This window comes from Cydia pomonella, chromosome 19 (genome assembly GCF_033807575.1).
Source record: "Cydia pomonella isolate Wapato2018A chromosome 19, ilCydPomo1, whole genome shotgun sequence".
Taxonomy (NCBI): Eukaryota; Metazoa; Arthropoda; class Insecta; order Lepidoptera; family Tortricidae; genus Cydia; species Cydia pomonella.
Genome location: NC_084721.1, coordinates 1,128,590 through 1,148,641, shown reverse-complemented (window position 1 = coordinate 1,148,641; position 20,052 = coordinate 1,128,590). Strand labels below are relative to the sequence as shown.

General features: G+C 38.3%; 2 protein-coding genes across 3 annotated transcripts; both read right to left on the bottom strand.

Moving 5' to 3' along the window:
* Positions 1–776: 776 nt before the first annotated feature.
* LOC133528664 (retinol dehydrogenase 13-like) lies at positions 777–19,806 on the bottom strand. Of its 2 annotated transcripts, none has more exons than XM_061866126.1 (8): positions 19,538–19,806; positions 5,215–5,293; positions 4,442–4,568; positions 3,671–3,807; positions 3,184–3,340; positions 2,601–2,769; positions 1,994–2,198; positions 777–1,145 (listed from the first exon to the last, which is right to left on the bottom strand). In XM_061866126.1, the coding sequence occupies exons 2-8, from the start codon at positions 5,286–5,288 to the stop codon at positions 1,016–1,018; spliced, it is 999 nt and encodes a 332-aa protein (XP_061722110.1). In that variant the 5' UTR covers positions 5,289–5,293; positions 19,538–19,806; the 3' UTR covers positions 777–1,015. The 2 variants fall into 2 exon arrangements, with proteins under 2 accessions (XP_061722110.1, XP_061722111.1); XM_061866127.1 differs by having other exon boundaries at positions 5,215–5,290.
* Positions 15,184–19,531, bottom strand: LOC133528663 (patj homolog). Its single transcript, XM_061866125.1, has one exon. The coding sequence runs from the start codon at positions 19,346–19,348 to the stop codon at positions 17,366–17,368; it is 1,983 nt and encodes a 660-aa protein (XP_061722109.1). The 5' UTR covers positions 19,349–19,531; the 3' UTR covers positions 15,184–17,365.
* Positions 19,807–20,052: the final 246 nt, after the last annotated feature.

The window sequence follows — 20,052 nt, the reverse complement described above, 5'->3', positions numbered from 1 at the left end:
AAAAGCCGAAAGGAGGAGTGTCGCCCCACTGCTGATAGCTGTTTTTGTCCCGCCATAGAGCTGGACGACGCTGTTTTCATGCCAAGTATGGAGCTTTTAGGGATATGTATGCACCCTCTCTTACTGCTAAGTTTGTGCAAATTTAACGTGATCAGACTATTCTATCTGCGGATAAAATTTTCGTCTGGCATTATAGGTAACGCTTGACTAAGTTAGAAATTATTTATTTCTAAGAATTATTACATATAACGAAGTAAATAAATAAATATAAATAATATGCTGGCAGCGTTGTCCCTTTGCACTGCAGAGGACTAAGTTTGAACAAATCCTATGCTAAGTATAGGATATGTTATATATATGGCGACCCTATAGGTCATAGAATCACCAAAAAAACTTATGAGCGGATTCCTTAGCGTCTTGAGTATGGAAGATAGAGGTTATCCATCGCCATTCAACGTGGCAACGCGGCTAGCGTTATGGGTACCTTTGCGCCGGGGACAACTCGGGGGGGGGGGGGGGGGGGGGGGTAATTTTTGACTTAAGTTAGTTTTAAGTTTTGTTTTTTTTTTAAGTATTTTTTTTGTGTTTATTTAGATAGAGGTAGTCTTGGGTTTTCATATATTAATCTCTTATAGGTATTTTGTCCAGGATTCAAGTAGGAATGATCTGATTCTAATTCAGTGTAATATGTATGGTATACTGACTGTGGAAGAACTGCAGTTTGGCAGAATGTCCCGCAAAGTTTCCTTAGGGATTTATAAAAAGAAACAAATAACAATTATAAATAATTATTTTAATGAAATAATAACATCAACTCAAACTATTGACTACACTAATTTATTGTAAATGCACAAAATGCATAAAGTGACATGTTTTAAAACTTCTAACATATCACTAAAACTGATTGTTAGATTTTCGGACAACTTAAACTTAAGACACAAATGCCTTTAAAAATCAGTGTTATGTCCAAGTAAAGTTCCGTTTGTACACCATCTCCTTGGGCTGGCCATACATTCTACGCGGCAGCAGTGTGGAGCAGCGCGCGGTGGTCGGCCAGGCGCGTCCACTTCTCGCTGACGCGCCACAGCCACGCCGCTAGCTCGAAGTCCTGCGCTTCCTTTGACGGCTCCGTAGGTTTCATGTCACTGAAATTGGTAACGAGAATTAATTATAGTCCGTCAAACCATTTCCGTCAGAAGAAAACAGCGGCATTTTTTTTTAAAAAGGGCGCGAAAGTTTATCGTGCCATAGAAAATTTAAATTTCGCGAAAAATATAAATAATATAGGTATAGAACCGTATAAACTAACTCTGCAACGACTTGGCAGCGCCACGACGTTTTGGCGTTTATAGATGTCCTTCCACTAGTATTAATACAAGTTTCAGTGCTATGAAAGCTTCTTGCTTCAATATGAGGGTCTACGGTATGAGGTTCTTCAAAAAAGGAGTGTACAGATTTTTAAAGGGTCGGCAACGCGCATGTAACTCCTCTGGAGTTGCAGGCGTCCATAGGCTACGGTAACTGCCTACCATCAGGCGGGCCGTATGCTTGCTTGCCACCGTCGTGGTATAAAATATATATATATATATAACTTTGCACAAAACAGGTACCATAGTTTAGTTTATTTATCTCTCAATACAATGTTCATAGTTAATGTAAAAGGATACATAAGCAATTACTTATCGTATAGTGATCGTCGGATACAATGTGAAATTTAATTATTCATATAAAATTTAATATTATTACAATACAATTTAATGTTATAGAGGTAGTTATATAGATAGATTCAGTCAATTATACCATTATGAGTGATATGCCACAATCTAACCATACTTACACAAAACATTCTCCTGCAGTTTTAGTTTTAGCCCCGTGAGGATCTAGACCGTGCATGCCTGTGCGGCCATCTAATGGACTCTTCACGTCAGGCAGAACAGGTTAAATAAAACAATAAGAAACTGTAAATATTTAACCATATAACTAAGCTACTTACACAAAATATTCCCCCGCAGTTTTCGCCACGTCTGGATCTAAAGCCGCGTGCATCACAGCTTGTGCTGCCATCTTGGGACTCTTCATGACGGGCCAGAACAGCGGGTAGATGACGAAGCGGGTGATGCTCTTTGACACCGCTAGATGGCGCGAGAGGCTCGTGTCGCTGAGGCCGGGGTCTACGGCTGCCACGGTTATGTTTGCGTCTGGAAAAACGAAATCAATTTTGGAATAGGTACAAAACTAGTTATTCTGAGAGGAAAATTATACAAAACAAAATTTGGTAACCACCGACTACTAAGATCTGGTAACCTTAAAAAATATTTTAAGTTTTATTAAAAAGTAAAATGCATGTACTAACTTGATAAAAAATATTCGGTAGAGATTTAACATATTCGTTATAAGTTATCTGAAGACTTATCTCTAATAAAATCATGCCCAATATATTGAAAGCCAAAGTTCCGATCACAAATCGTATGACGCACCCACAGAAAACCGCCAGACCAGATCCAGCGGCACCATTGTGGCAGCGCTTGTTATCGAGATATTTAGATTCATGCTCAGCAGTGGAGGCCTTTCCGCTAATATGCTGATGATAAATATATTACCTAAAGTCTTCCTAGCCAGTTCTCTGGCGAAAAGCACGTTCGCCAGTTTGCTCTGGCTGTACGCGGCCGCTGCGTCGTACTTCTTGGCGAAGTTGAGGTCGTCTTTATTAATATGGCCCTTATAGTGTGCGCCGCTGGATAGCACTATGACTCGACTGGGTGCTGAAGCCTGCGAAAACAAAAAGAAAAAAAAATACATATTGTTACCTATTAAACCAATGGTATAAAGTACCTGAATGAGATAGATACTGAGATGGTTGACGCCTCGAAGCCGTTTCCCGTGATACCCTGCGGAATCACGCCCTCATTCCCTACCCTGTATACGAGTACCTTGAGCGTGTCTAACAGTCGATTGGTCAGTTAAAAGTGCCCGAGGTGGTTGACGCCCAACTGCGTCTCGAAGCCGGCCGGCTGACGCCCTGTGGCATCACGCCCTCATTCACTAACCTGTATATACTACTTGAGCGTGTCCACTAGTACATTGGTCAGTTAAAAGTGCCCGAGGTGGTTGACGCCTAACTGCGTCTCGAACCCGTCTTCCTGACGCCCTATGGTATCACGCCCTCATTTACCATTCATATACCTTGAGCGTGTCCAACAGTAGATTGGTAAGTAAGAAGTGCCCGAGATGGTTGACGCCTAACTGCGTCTCGAAGCCGTCTGCCGTGACGCCTTGTGGAGGTTCCATGACGCCTGCGTTGTTCACTAGGACGTGTAAATGGGGCTCCTCTTCTTTGAACCTGGAACCATGAAAAAGTTTTGTGCCTCAGCCCCTCGGCCACCCAGGTCACGGCGGCATAGGTCGAATTATTTTAAGTATATGCAATGTTTATTGAGGACTCGTGGCGCCCCCTGGCCATCCCTAAGGTAGAACAGTATAGTTCTACCTCCTAATCGAATCAACCTAGTACGTTTATCATCGGAAAAGGAATGAGAGGATCAGACAAGTCCCAAAATTCAAAGCTCGACTCGAAAAACGCTCGTCACTAGTCTGTGCGGAAAGAGAAGACTCATAGAATGGGTTTTCTTATATTCCACGACTCTTCTCTTTCCGCACAGAGTTTACTAACCTTTTGACGAACTGTGCGATGGAAGCGAGCGAGGCGAGGTCGCACGGCCGGCAGTACACGTACTTGTTCCCCGTCTCTAGGACGATCTCACGTCGCGCCGTCTCGCACTTCTCCATGTCGCGACATGCCATAAATACCTGGCGAAAATAAACACCCGCTTTAGGAAACATACCGTACTATGTGACGCACTTTTTAACCCCCTTCCGCCCCTCGGTAACCGCCCGTCGCCACGACTATGAATGGGTCACGTACTCACGTATTAGTATGGGTACATGTTTGAAATCTAGAGTAATGTGTGGTTGTACATTCTATCCTAATCACTTAAGGATACCTACTACTCCTTCTTAGAGTTAAGTAAAGGCGCACTGATTGCATATAATCAAAGAGAATTTATTGTAATAAAGAGGTAAAGTCTAAGAAAAAAACGTGCCCCTTAGTTTGACATTAAAAACAGATGGCGCTGTACTGCGCCATGTTTTGCGGTCACTGAATTGTCAAACGTCAACTTTTGACAATCAGAGTTACCCAAAATGTATGGAGCCGTACAGCGCCATCTCGTTTACCTGTCAAATTCGAGGCCCGAAATTGTCTTAGATTTTACGTATCTTACTCGATCAATGTATCTTTGATATAACTCAAGAAACTGTGATCCTGATCGGTGCGAATGCTGAAGACTAATCGATTCCGGCAGATACCGGACGCCTTGACACTTTCATGTGTTAATGATCACTTATTTCGGTTTGTAAAAATGAAATCGTCTTAATAACTTACTTTAGCGCCCCTCCTGGCGAAGTCCCAGACGGTAGCTTCTCCAATACCGGTGTTGGCACCGGTCACAATGACTGTCTTGTTCTCCGCTCGTACCTCCTTGTTGAACGCGGGTCCACTGTGTCGGTCTCTGAAATAGACAACGTTGAACGTTTTTATTGATTTCCACGTGAAGGAAGACGCGGGAAGTTCACGTAGCTAAAAGTAGTTCAGCTTTGTACAGCGAGCTGGAAAACTGTATTAGAACATAATTAATGAATTCATTCATAAAGTGGTGGTAGTGGTGGTGGTTATTTAGTGGTTATGCAATTTTGCGGCTGAATGTACAAACATACACAACTGTCTCAGATACCGCGATGAACCCCTAAAAGTTCCAACCGTTTTCGGAGTATACCCAATTTGATGTCGTGTTGGAAATCATAAATATCATAATCCTCTTTGTGTTACTAAGCCAGTGAAGAAAGTTCAGCTCCAGAAGAAGAGACAGTAATACCTAAACCTAATGTGTGAATGTCACGCCTTCGCCAGACAAGGAATGAAGGACTTTGGAGTAGGCTATCTGGCACCAAAGGAATTCAAAAGGCTACCCATGAGCTCCATCATCCGGCACATGGAGATGGTCAAAAAAGCTCTCGAGTAGCTGACGGATCTTTCCTTAGCGGCAACTACACAAAAGATTCCTATGAGACGAAGTGTATCCGCAAGGACCCCCGAAAATCATAAGTTCAGCTTTGTGACAGAATTAGGTTAGCATTGAATGGAATCAAGGTTCTTACTTGAAAATGCAGACGGCGCCAGCGGTGGCAGCGACGGCGCTGAGCACCGTCACCGGGAGGTTCGGAACCCACATCGCTGCTGCAACAAAGGTATACTGTAAAGTAGGCGTCTAATTTGCGTAGCAGGCAGGTTGAATGATTGTATGTTTTTTACTCACCTGTATAAAAAGGCACGAGGCCCGTAAAAACCATTGCGTAGATATTTACATACGTAAGACTAGCTGGTGGTGTGTGTTTTATCTATTCTATGAAGCAGTGCCTATAGGAAATAAATTGGCACTTAACAGTAGGTAAAAATAAACTAAGTAAGTAGGTATAGCTCTTCGTTATCTTTTCACCACACCAGCTAAAAAGCCTTTCTTTACTCATTGAAGCATTAATTTGGATCAATTTATAAATTTCCAAATATAGTATTTTCCTCTCGGACAAATGTACTTCGTACGGTAATTTTGTCTTATGCCTTGCAACAGTTGAAAGCGTTGAAGCCCTCTCCATGCTAAATATAGATTTAACTTTATAAAGTGGTGGAATATTTCGATACGACTTCACATAACAAAAACTACTTGCCTGTCTGTTAGACCGAATCCACAACAAAATTGCCGTCTTAAGAGTTGGGGCCAATTTTTGAATTTCGAGCGCTCGATTTCTTGTGGGACTTCTATTATATTATACATACCTCTATTATTATATTCCTTCAAGAATATCTCTGAATTGAAAACGAGTGGTCAATTCAATACCACTAGATTCCCAATTTTTCCACAGATTTTCGAGCGACGAAATCGAGCGCGCAAACTCAAAAATTGGCCCCTTGGTACTTAAATAAAATAAAAACACGATATTTGTTTTACTCGTATAATTATAATTTTTGTTATTCGTACCTGGTGTAAGGCTAACATTGTGGTGTCTGCACTAGTCAGTGCCAAGCTAACTTTACTTATGTTACATCTCACTGGTACATTTAAAATTAGTACAAATTAACTTACATTTATGTTAATTATAATAAAGTTTCACCAGTAATGTGTAGGTATGTTAAAAGCAGAGCCAGCAGAGGTACTGCAACCAAAACGACATCTTGTTGTCGAAAGTTGAGGTTTATTGACAATCCAGTGACTACAACTCATGCCGCCAGATTGCGCTATCTACTTTACCTGTCAAACGAGGTAGGTACAAGTGTTTTTACCCACTACGGAACGGAGACGGTATATGCGTTTGGGATGAGAGGATGTTTGTCCAAACCAATGTTGCCATTTTTCTTAAAAACTACTAGTCCGATTTTGATGCGGTTTTCAGTGATGGGTTCGGGTTTGATTGGTGCATGTTCTTAAATAGGTGTTACGGTGACAACTCACCAGAGGGCGCTGCAGTAAACATTTATTTGTGCATCCTTTTTCAACTAGGTTTTAACCGTCGTGGGTTTTTTCAAAAATTTTAATTTTGTTTTTATGTAATTTTGACTTGAATAACGGTTCTACTAACAAGTCTTTGCAAATAGTAAGAAATGTGTTTGCTTGTTAATGTACCATGGCCCGAGTTATCATTTTAAAGAGTTAAAGTATTAAAGACATGTAGGTATTTGACCGAAGCGTTAGAGCGAAGGACTTTGTTTTAACTCAAGCATTTTGCTTTCGTATGTCCGGATGTTCTACTCTACAGGTCACAATTCTTAACGGATTCTGATTTTGTGACCAGATTTTATATCTTTTTTTAACCGACTTCAAAAAAGGAGGTTCTCAACTTCTCAATTCGACTGTTTTTTTTTTGTATGCATGTTACTCGATATCTCTGAGAATCGTGAACCGATTTTCAATTTTTTTTTATAGAACGGGTATAACCCCGAGATGGTCCCGTTGGCACCAACTCGGGGTCTGATGATGGGATCTTGGAGAAATCTAGGGAGCTCTTCAAATGTTATAGGTACATGTATGGCGCTTTTGGTAATTTCTGAAGTCGGTTATATTTTTTGTTAAAAAGTTTTATTGTCGAGCCTGGTTTTGGAAATAATACAAAATGCGGAAATTGGTATAAAGGACTTAGCGCCAATTGCGTGAATGTGATAACGACTCAACGAGGTAGTATTTTTCACTTTTACATTTCCTAAGCTTAACGCGAGGTCTACAGCTCACAGCCACTAGTTTTGAACAATGTAGCAACAATAAATGTTTACCTTTTCATTGACAACTTAGAAAGAAATCTAGATACTCGTACCTATACCCAACTGCGACCTTAATAGGGTTGTTTCCATCTACAAATCTTAGGGCAGAATTGTATCCCAATAAATTCTTTTGGATTATAAGAACATGTTAAACTACTTTTAGGGGACCTGTAATGACCATATTTTTGTAAATATTGAAATTAAAATATCTTTTGGCACACGTTGCGTGACCAAACTTGAAACGTCATTGAAGATTCTGATGACGTCACAACTCTCGGATTGACACTTGACAGTTAGGGGATAAACAACAAATGACAAATGTCAGTTAACAGTTCGTATCTTCTACGTGTGTATGTAGTTATGTGTCAAACCGTAAACTGTGACGTCACACAATTTTCAAACAGCGTTTTGGGCGCGAAAGCATCTGTCAAAATATATTTTGTTAATTTAACATATTTAAAGCCGTTTTTAGTATAAAAGTTGAATTTTAGGGCAACTTTTAGTTAATATAGAACGTAATACAAGCGTTTCAAAAAATTGGAAACAACCCTATTATGTACATGTTTACATGTTCCTGGTGAAACTTTAATTAAGAACAAAGCAGATTACGTTATAGCAGTAGAAATACTCGTAGGAACCATCAAGTTACCTATAGGGGTTTTCTCGACTATTATCAGGCCAGTTCGAACGTGCACCTGACATCAAACCGATATTTGAATCATGTTGGTATCATGTCAGGCAGGCTACCGCGAAAACCGAAATTCGCCGGGATCTTTCTCTTTTACTCCAATAAAGGCGCAATAAGAGTGACAGAGAAAGATGCCCGCAATTTGCCAACTTCGATTTTCGCGGTTATAAATATTAAATAAGTATTATAGCGACATTCTTACACAAATTGACTATAATATTTTTCACATAGCTTGGGTTCTATGACATACAATACAATTTCTAACCTTAAAATGCCAAATTGTATTGAGATGACAGCTGTCACAAAACCCAAGCTATGTGAAAGATATTATAAGTCCCACGGTAAAAGGCTTGTGTTGTGGTTACTCAGACAACGATATATATAAAATACAAATACTTAAATGCATAGAAAACATCTATGACTCAGGAGCGAATATCTGTGCTCATCACACAAATAAATGCCCTTACCGGGATTCGAACCCAGGACAAACGGCTTCATAGGCAGGGTCATTACCCACTAGGCCAGACAGGTCGTCAATATATTTAGTCCAGTCCTTATAATAGCCCAGTTATCTGTCATTCGCGCCTACATTTTGCTCTGACTTGTCCGTACACGTATTCGTGCGAGCGAGACGCCCGCACGAATGAAAGCTAACTGATACTCGTATGATTCCAATGTGATCCAAATATCGGACTAATGTCAAGTCCAAGTTCGAATCGGCCTTTATTACAAATATTCACATTATATAAAATACTCAGTCTGATTAAAGGAAGATTTGGGATGTGGCAAAGATACATGGATTGAGTAAATAAATAAATAAATATTATATGTCCAAGTAAAGTGAATAAGCTGCTTGCCACTTATCTGATGAATAAAGTCATCGTTGGCGTTTCACAATCTTCAAATAAGCTTAACTGGTAAATGCTAAGATTTGCAGGTAGTTTTATCTGGCAGTTAATTTATTTGTTAATTAGCTATCCAATACTTTACTTAGACTTTGTGAAACAGACCCTAAGTACCGCAGTAAGCTCAATAAGGTCTGTGTTGGGAGTAAGATGTATAAAATCTAAGACAATTTCGTGCTTCGAATTTGACAGGTAAACGAGATGGGGCTGTACAGCTCCATACATGTTGCGGCCTGATTGTCAAAAGTTGCCATTTGACAATTCAGTGACCGTAAAACAGATGGCGCAGTACAGCGCCATCTGTTTTGGATGTCAAAATAAGGAGCACGTTTTTTTCTTAGAATACCTCGCTATTACCTACAATCAATTCTCTTTGGATGTGGTAATGACATAACGAAACAGGCTAACAGCGTTTAAAATAATAATTTTGCTAGAGTATCTTTGCATTTTAGGGTTGCTTTCATATTTGAAAATTGTTAAAACAGCAAACACAAGTAGAAGCAAATTTAGACAGCTGAAGTAGATGGTTCTGTATGGGAACTATATGTTGCCGGGTTCCATCATTTGCCAAACCTGTAACACAAAACGTTAGATGCTGTACAGCACCATCTACTTCAGCAGTCAAACCGGGTTCCACAATGTTTTTCACTTATTAAAGGCTGTTTTTTTAGTCACCTGCAATAATTTATTAACAATAATTTGAATATTATTATTATCCCATAGCCCAGTATTTAGTCCATCGCTTTCACCCAATAGCCCAGTTCATTTTAGATTCCATCAACTCTCAAATAGTCCTTACAGCCTGGCGGGTGCTGCCTCTGCGTGCGTCCCATGACACGGGCAACATCCGCTAGGTGTACCCCTTACATTTCATTAAAGTGTCAAAAGGGCATCTACGTGTTGGCTTCGGCTCCGCGCACGCCTGCCAAAGGTCCGGAACACCATTGTTCCGTGATGGGAAAGACATTTGAATATGACATGACATTAAATCTCTCCAAGTCGCCTCTACGCGTTGGATCTATATCCCCACGCAAGCCTATCAAAAGACCGGGATTTATAGGCCCGTGAAATCCAAGGAGATACAAATAATTTGAATATATAGGTCATATTGAGCAACTTTTACTATGGCACTAACACCGAAATCGGGGAAAAAAATGGACTCTCCCATCAACATCACACCAGCCAAAATGTATGAAACGGCCAATTTTTTTACCTACTTATATATATACACCGTGTTTTTATTGAATTGCGTTAACTCTGGGGTTTCGGTAAGTACGTTTAAGGAAACTAAATGGCATAGTTAATTTTCAAAAATAAATTTTTTTTTGATTTTTTTTTTTTGTTTTTTATTTTTATAAAAAGTAACTAAATGTTGCATATAGCGTTGTTGTAACACGTGAATTACATTTAACTCAACCAAACAATTGAAAACTGTGATATATCAATGTCATTTCTAACACCGATCGTCCGAGATAGTACGTACGTTAGTAGCAAATGTATGAACTCGCACTAAACACTAATCAATAAGTAAACAGGCCCTAAGGCAAGTGTACACGCTCGTAAGGGCCTTATAATATAAAAAATTATGATTGATTATCTCCGAAATGGAGTTAATTAGAATATCGGTGTCTTTGGGAAAGTTACGTAATTTAAGCTCAGGAATGCACCCTCGAAATTAACGCAAATCAAAAAAAAAACACGGTGTATATTCACCCCGTAAATTATTGCAGTCGACGAGGCGATCAAAAATAGCTGTATAATAGGAATATAATTATAGATGGCGCCAGTATTCTAGAAAAATCATCTTTGTATAATTTAGCATTAAGTTTATACTATTCTGTCAGGTGCATATTTATGGTTAGGTAACATTTATTTGTGAAGACATTTATCATTGTTTAATTTTAAGTTTCAGCGTTCGTTTGATGCTGTTTAAGCTACTGGTATTAAAATACTTTTTGCCCCAAAAACAGTTTTTTTATTTACATTTCGGGAACACCCCTTAAGTCATTTGTTTATTCTCAAGACAGATGTTTTTCTTACAAGATTGTAATGTTTATTGGTTAAATAAGAAAGTACGATCACGTCTAAAAATATCGATACGGACAAAGTGCCAAAAATAAGTAGACACTACCCTAATACATGGGCCATAAAGTCGTGTATACATCTTTTTGGCACTTCGATCGTGTCGATGTTTGACGCTTCGCACTATATAGGTAGTTGTTTTTAGCTGGAATTAGTAATTAGTAACTAGTAATTTATACATTACAAAAGATGTTTGTAACTGGCAAAAAACAGGCTTTATGTTAACGTACAGTCAAGGTATTAAATATCGACACGGACAAAGTGACAAAAATATGTACACACTACCTTCATATATAGGCAATAAGGGCGTGTATATATATTTTTGGCACGTTGTCCGTATCGATATTTAATACCTTGACTGTACTGTCGCGGACTTTAATAGTTGAGCCATTTAGGGTTCACTTTACATTGGACATCATACCGCTAGTATTGTCAACCAAATTAGCTTGAACTCTAACCGGCTGTGTCTGTATATGATGACTAAAAAAGTGAAATTATTACAATAAAATTGACAGTTCGATTAACAAGTCTAAATATTGAATGCACACATATAAGTTTAAGTATATATCCATGTACTGTTTGGGATTATTGTTTAATAAATCTTATATGTATACTCAATTATTTGTTGTTTGATATGTTGAAATATTTTATTTTCGTTTATTATTTTGCTATATCACTGGTTGAAAAATTTGAAAACAATATCATTTTATCAATTTAGCGTCACTTGCACCATCCCACTAGTCCGGAGTTAACCGGTTAAACCGTTAACCCAATGTCAAGTTTTACAGGTAACCATGGTAACTCCAGGTTTAACCGGTTTACCCTGAATTTGCAGGATAGTGCAAGTGGTACTTAGGGAAAGAATTAGATAAAATGTTATTTGGTACGTACAAAAAATTGCAAATGATGTTTTGTGTTTGCGTATGTGGTTGTTATATAACTTAATTTATGAATGACAACTCCTTTTATGTGTGCATTCTGTTTTATTAAAAGATTCACTTACATATATATTATAAATACTATAGTTATAGAGATCTGTAAGTATTCAAACGATACTAATACAACGGGCATAAATGAGTAAAATTATAAAATTATATTGTAAAATTTTACGTTACGTATAGGTACAGATGAAAATGTAAAGCTTTTCAGAATTCTATATGATTATGGACTAAAAATCCAGATCTTATATTTAGATAAATAAATTAAGACATAAGATTGTGTTTGCGTTGTTTAATTTTGGACCTTGTCTGACAAATCTTACACATTACAAATGAATAAGGTCCAATGGTCAGATATGAAAGAGAAACCAAGATTTAAAAAAATATATAAGATGCATTTTTACGCCTCGACGAGGCATGTTTAAACATGTATGAGCACCTTGGCTTTTCCAATATATCTGATTGTATATGATATTGTTTAGCTTTACATTTTCAACAAAATAAATGCCTACACAGTACACACAAAACCCACTGTTAAAAGGTAATAAGTACATAAAAAGCCCAAACAATTATTTAGGGCGCCAAAGTAAATAGTTTATAAATAACATTCATATCACATTGTGCTCCTCTAGTGTTCGTGCACCTCTTACTGTATTAACAATTTATGTACTGACAACAGAATAGAACCTTAGACAGTCATGACGAACCTACAAGTTACAACAAAAAAAACTCAGTACTCACAATCCGAAGGGACTTATCTATTAGAATGAGAAAGTTATAACGTTTGGTATTACCATCTTACTCTAACACATAGCCTCTAGTTCTTGCAGGGCTGCAAGCACGGATCGTAAGTACTTAACTATTAATAACAGATTTACTTTTTCCATTTAAGAGGCTGTCAACACCCAATGTCCTTGAAATTGATGTTACTTAAACAGTTTTTTAAGAAAGACTATTTGTTTTAGTCAAGTAAGAAAAATATATGTTCATATTAATTATATTCCAAAGACCGTGGTCGTACACGATTGAACGAAATCGGCTCGATAGAAAATAATTGCAAAGATTGGTCTTAAAATCACAATTAAACGGTTTTTAGTTCAGGCGCTACCCTTTTTGTCTTCCGATATGGGTCCAAATAGTATGTATAATTCATTCTTTCACACTTTTATGGATCATTATAATGCGATATTTACTTCAAAATCGGTCGTAGTTAGTGGTGCATCAGTTTTTAGTGAGTGGGCTACTGCGGACTTACATCAACGAAGACGTGCACTGTATGCCTTGTATGAGGAACGGCGGTTTAACACGAGTGATGAATTTAAAGAACATGTCAAGCAATATTCGAAAAAGTTTAAAATAGATTGTCATATAGCTAAGCGAAATTATCTAAGTCAAACAATAAAAATAGTACCAACATTATTAAAGCAACCTGGAAAGTAATCAATGTGGAGACTGGTCGCTCGAAACACAGAGTGAATGATTTTAAACTAAATATTGATAACAAAATTATAGATTCCAATTTAGAAGTAGCTACAGAATTTGAAATTTTTTTCACTGACGTACCAGTTTTCACAACTAAGGATTTAAATTCATCACCCTCATCTGCTGTTACTCTATTAAAAGATAACGCTCCAGAGTGTTGCGGAGATTTTCATTTTGAACGTGTTTGTACCTCCGATGTAGTAAAGGCGTTTAATTCGGTTAATGTCAAAAAAACGAATGACCTCTGGGGAGTCTCTGTCCATGCTGTCAAATCCTTAGTAGAAATTATAGCGCCTGACTTAGTAATTATATTTAACAACAGTGTTGATTGCGGCGAGTTTCCTGATTTAATGAAACATAGTAAAATAACTCCTTTATTTAAATCGGGTAGCAACTCTGACCCCACTAACTTTAGACCGATATCTGTGCTACCAACGTTCAGTAAGATTTTTGAAAAATTAATTCTTTCTCAATTAGTACGACATTTTAACGTCAATAATTTAATGCATAATAAGCAGTTTGGTTTTACACGGGGTCGCTCGACAACCGATGCTGGTGTTGAGCTAATTAAGCATATCTTCGATGCCTGGGAGGAGTCACGAGATGCTATAGGTATCTTCTGTGATTTGTCTAAGGCCTTCGACTGCGTTTGTCATGAAACATTAATCAGGAAACTACACTATTATGGAGTTAGAGGAGCGGCACTGGATTTACTTAAGTCCTACTTAAATGGTAGAATACAAAGGGTCGATGTGAATGGACAGCGATCACCGGGGTCATTGGTCTCTATGGGTGTACCACAGGGGTCAATATTGGGACCTTTCCTGTTCCTTATCTACATAAATGACTTGCCATTCCTTGTAAAGACCCACCATGATATAGTATTGTTTGCAGACGACACTTCACTTATTTTCAAAGTCAAACGACAGCAACAAGCTTACAATGATGTAAACGATGCTATTTCTAAAGTAGTAAATTGGTTCAATGTTAATAATTTATTGTTAAATGAGAATAAGACTAAATGTATTAAGTTTGTCACTAGTAATGTAAGGCATGTACAAACAAGTGTCATTGTGAAGGATGAGGAATTGGAACTAGTTGATAGTACAGTTTTTCTTGGTATAACTTTAGATTCTAAACTCCAGTGGGGTCCCCATATTGCTACTCTTTCGAATAGACTGAGTTCTGCAGCTTTTGCAGTAAGCAAAATCCGTCAGTTAACTGATGTCAAAACAGCTCGATTAGTATATTTTAGTTACTTCCATAGCATTATGTCATATGGTATTTTACTGTGGGGTGGTGCTTCAGAGATAAATACCATTTTTGTTCTGCAGAAGAGGGCTATTCGAGCAATATATAAAATGAACCATAGAGACTCACTGAGAGATAAATTTAAGGAAATTGACATCATGACAGTGCACTGTCAATACATTTATGAGAATATTCTGTATGTGCATAAAAATATTGCCGATTTTAAGAAAAATTGTGACATTCATAATATTAATACTAGAAATAAACATAAGCTCGCCGTGCCCTTCACTCGGCTCCATAAAATTAAAAAATCATTCATGGGTAATTGTGTGAGATTTTATAATAAACTTCCAAACCATATTACTGAGTTACCAATTAATAAATTTAAGAATCATGTAAAGCGTAAACTTATTTCTAAAGCTTATTATACCACACAAGACTACATGAATGATAAAACAACGTGGGATTAATTGTGATTCGAAATGATTAATTATTTATTATATTTGAATAATGATGATGAAATGGATATTCCAATGCATGTATTTCCTTTGTTGTTTTTATTATATTTGTTTGACATTTAGAATTTATTCTAGAAACAATCTAGACAAGTATTTTTTATACATTTTTTTTTGTATGACTGTATTTTGTGAAAGTTTTAGTATTAAATTTGATCTATGAATTATATTCATTAGTATTATATATGGAATAATATTTACAACATCAATAAATTGCTCTGATAATTAGATTAAGATAATTATATGTAATACTGTCTTACTATTCATAAGTGCTTGTTGCTAGGCCTACATGAATAAAGTATATTTGAATTGAATTGAATTGAATTTTTATGTCTTTTTTTGTTTTGACTTATGGGTCTGCAATTAAAATCACAATTTCAAAACATTTATATCTAAACCTTGGTCGAGTTAAATATTACACAAATAATCCACTTTTTTTTATTTAAATATTTTTCTTATTATTCCCTTGCCCAGGCCCAGTAACATGCGACAGTGCTATCTCATTTACTCCGATACAAATAGACAGTGTGCGCGCTTTAGGTATTGACAGCCTCTTAAGGTCAGTTGGCACAAGCATGCCTATATGGACTATTGTGCCAAATAGAAACAACCATTAATAAAGACCAACCCTTTTGCAGTAACACACCCACACCCTTCTTGAAGGAAAAGTGCGGCCCCGGTGGAAGGACCTCTAACGGTTGTTGCTAGGGTAGTAGGATTTGTACCTATGGGCGCACTTGACCGTACTGAACATAGTTCCATGACATCCCCAGATTATATTATGCCGAGCGTACATTTATATACTTTAACAAATATAACAAAATGCCAAGAATAAATATAACTGTATTTTACATAAGTATGTTTCAGACCAATAAGGCAAGAATTTAATTGTCATGGCAAGAATAAGCGCGCGAGCCAATATTAAAAGCCAAAATAAAATGTAAAATTGACAGACCTTATATGTCCGTTGAAATACATAATACATCTGAGATTGTTCATCTCTTTTCATGAGATACAAAGTCACTGTTAAAATCACAATAATACTTTTAAAAACTCAATTCTCATTCAAATCCACAAGATAATGAAATTTAAAACTGACATTTATATTATTTACATAAAATTCGTATTTATTTATATAATTGCTCCCTTAGTTTAATATCTACACATTTGTGATTACTGTTTACAACCTAAGTTTGCTAGAAAATCTAATATTTGTTTAATAAGAGGTTCTGCCATATAATTTAGTTTATATTTATACTTAGATCCTGAAGGCAGTGCAGAAGGCCTAAACTAGTAAACAAATGCAGTCTAAGTGAGCCCATACATTCACAACACCTTGCAGGTGCCTGATTTAATAAAAAATGAACTTTGTGATCTTGTCCTAGAGTTCATTATACATTAGGAAAATTTTGTACTTATGGCTAAGTTTTCGTAAGTGCATTTTTGATTGATACATTCTATGCACCTTATAAAGATGACTATAAAGTTCATTTTTCAACGACCGAGGCCCCTGCAGAAATAACAGGTAAGCTACCCTAAGATTCTGTGCATTACAAAAGTTTCGTGAACTTACGATGATCATATATGTATAACTAGTAAAGCGTAAATTATTATTGTATCATAGAGTTGAGCTGTCCTCGCGTATCAAATGATGAAGTATTGACTAGTCTACAGACTTGGCAATGCATTTTGTGCCTTGCGACCTGTACACATGGGGAGTTTTTGAATGAGTTTAATTTTAGGCTGTTACTGATGGTCCAAACCTAGAATCAATAAGTGACTAGGTTGGGAAGTTAATATACTTTAGGCATTATATTATTAAGCTTATCATTCACTTTTATCTGTAATGAATTCAGTCGTTTCAAAACGTCGAACAACGTTTCGCCTAAGTTGTATATTTTTACTATGCAATGCTTAAGATTTATACACAAAATATTGGGAAAATTATAGTGTATAATTATAATTTTCATCACTTTTCTATAGCAAAAAAAAAAGTTATTCATGGTAGGACCACCAGTATGCCTTTGTTTTACAGACAATAAGCGCCCGCGTCTGTGACGCTCTAAGTTAATCTCAATTAAGCGTAAGTTTGATATGACTTCAACTTGACTAGTACTGGTTTAATCACAGAGTAAAGATTAACTTGGTTTGACAGTGTTTAAAGTGCTTGTGCTTTTAGATTTGGAGTTATCGTGAGGCGGCATTGGACGCGCTATCCCGACTTTGACAACGCCACGCGGAGCGCCTTTTAAGGCCTGCACAGCTTGGTCTAAAGTCGCATTCTTAATGCTAGCCCCATTTACAGACATTACTCTGTCTCCTGGAGATATCTCTCCATTTTTCTCTGCTACACCACCAGGAACTAAACTTCTAACAACTATAACTGTTCCTTGTGGATCTATTGGATCTTGGTAGTCTAATATAGAGAAGCCTAGACCCTGGTCTCCTTTGACAAGCTCGACAATATCCTCTTTGCTTTGCCACATGGCTAGCCCAGACACGCACTCTAAAGAGCGGGATTTCTTGGAGACACCGGAGTGGTTGGTAAGAGTTGCAGTGCTCGATGTGTTGATTGAGGTGTCTGACTGAGCTTTGATGAGAGTAGTAAGGTTGTTGAGACTGCCAGATATAATTTTTCTAGCTTCAAATGCTTCTCGGTCGGATGCTAAGTTGATAACAGACCGAGGACCACTTTCAGGGCGTGCTACAACCAGCCTAACGCGGTCGGGTAATTGTTTGAGGATATTTACAACTTCTGTATGTGTCAGCCCATGTAGTCTGTATTCGTTTGCTTCTAAAAGCTCGTCTCCAGCGGTTAGGGTTCCTTGCTGTCCAACTGGGCCTTCTGGAAGCACAGATCTGATATAGTGATGCGGGCGGACCTCCTGGCCGCCTTCTACATCTACAGTACCTTCTAGACTGATCCCCAAGGCACCAAGTTTGTTAACTTCAGCAACCAAAATGGACTTTTCTGGGCCAATTTCTTCTGACCACCGTTTCTTAATTTCTTCCTTGTCTACAGCTAGTATCTCATCCAATCTCTTATCAAGTTCCTCTTGAGATGGTTCAATCACTTCAGTATCAACAATTTCTAGTACACTGGAATCTATAGTAGTGTTGGAGTCCCGCTCCGGTTCTATTTTAGTAGTACTGTCATCTTGGGAAGGCACGGGGAACCAGGAGAGGGTGGTTGTGGAAGGTGATGGTGACGGAGGACGCTCTTCATTAAATATTGCTAGTTGCAGGTGCTCAAACTTTGGACCTCTTAAATACCGCTCTAACACTAAGTGCACCGAAATACCTGTGTTTCTTAAAATGTCCACAGCCTGAGGGTTACTTTTATCTGCTAAAGATATTCCATCTACTTCTATTATTCTATCATTTAATTTAATTTGTCCACTTTGCTCAGCACTGCTTCCCTCTATGATGCTCTTCACAAAGATACCAGATAGTTCTTCCTTCTCACAGACATAGCCGGCTACTGTGATCCCTAAACCATACACATTTTTGTTTAAATCTACATGAACTATTTCTACCTCGGGCAAGTTAGGCAATTCCACAGGTACAGTAATAGTAATAGTTGGAGATACCGCTACAACAGGTTGTTCCTGGATTTCTTGTGGGATTTCGCCGAGTACGCTCACAACTGCCGCGACGTTTTCATCTCCGTTCTGCCCATTGACATATTCGGCGTAGCACTGGGACAGGTCGTAGATGGCCGCATAGCCGCTTTCGACGAGGTGGCGGTCGAGTTGGTCGGGGTCGGCGAGGATCTTGGTGGGCACGAGCGCTGTCCCAGGCAGCGGGGCGCGGAGGGCGAGCGCGGGGTCTGCCGGGCGAGCTACGAGCAGCCGAACGGTGGCGCCGGCTTGGCGTAGCACGGACGCGACTTGCTCCGACGTAAACCCTCGTAGGTTCACCGAACCCACTTGAAGCACGTGGTCCCCGCTCTGAAGCCTCCCGTCCTTATCAGCCGCTCCGCCAGGCACGACGAACTTGATCACGACCCCTGTACTCCTCCCGCCGACTAAGTTGAACCCCAGCCCGTTGCCGTCGTTCGTGAGCTCAACCACCTCCACTTGCGCCCACTCAGTACTCAGCACCATCTCCGCTCTCACCATCGGCACTCCCGAAGACCCGACGTTACGTGATGCGCCGCCCGAGCGCCGCGCCGAGGTTATGAGTCCCCGACGACCACATGGCACCCGTGTTTAATACACAAAATATACGCGCAACCACCGAAATGTTAACGTAAAGCGTGTTTAAAGTATTTTCTTGTAAATTATAGTATAAAAATGACATTTACATACTTGCTGAAACGGAGACAGCGAAAATGTGGCCAGCTCGAAGCAGGTGTGTCCAGTGAATAATTAAAATTGTGAAACAAAATGTCAAAACAAACTGACTAAATTATGAAATGTTGTATAAATACTCAACAATAACGTTTCTGCATAACCAACTATCTGCAATTTTAATTTGAGAATCTAAAGAATGCCAAAACAACCAAAACAATAAGATTTCTTTAAATTATGCGGTATAAATAAATATGATTATCTTGCAGCAACAATAACACAGCCTCAAATACTTTTTACTTGCAACTAAACGTTGTTACTGGCCAAGACATAGATGGCATTGTAGTCACTGCTAACAAAGGAGTTTTAAAATTGCCCAATAGATGGCGCGGTAATCAATTTTTTTTAATAATGTGGCTATTCGACACTAGATGTCGTTAATCCAGGGCTCCCTTCAAGTTTACGCTAGGTATTACATTTATTGGGAGCTTTACACTTTAGGAATAGTATAAATGTATTATTAAAAATCAGCC

Coding starts and splice junctions, on each gene's coding strand:
- LOC133528663 (XM_061866125.1), bottom strand. CDS start 19,348: ATGGTGAGAGCGGAGATGGTGCTGAGTACTGAGTGGGCGCAAGTGGAG.
- LOC133528664 (XM_061866126.1), bottom strand. CDS start 5,288: ATGTGGGTTCCGAACCTCCCGGTGACGGTGCTCAGCGCCGTCGCTGCC. Junction 3,808..4,441: donor TCGCCAGGAGGGGCGCTAAA/GTAAGTTATTAA, acceptor TATTTTCGCCAG/GTATTTATGGCATGTCGCGA. Junction 2,770..3,183: donor TACTGTTGGACACGCTCAAG/GTATATGAATGG, acceptor TTGTTTTCGCAG/GCTTCAGCACCCAGTCGAGT.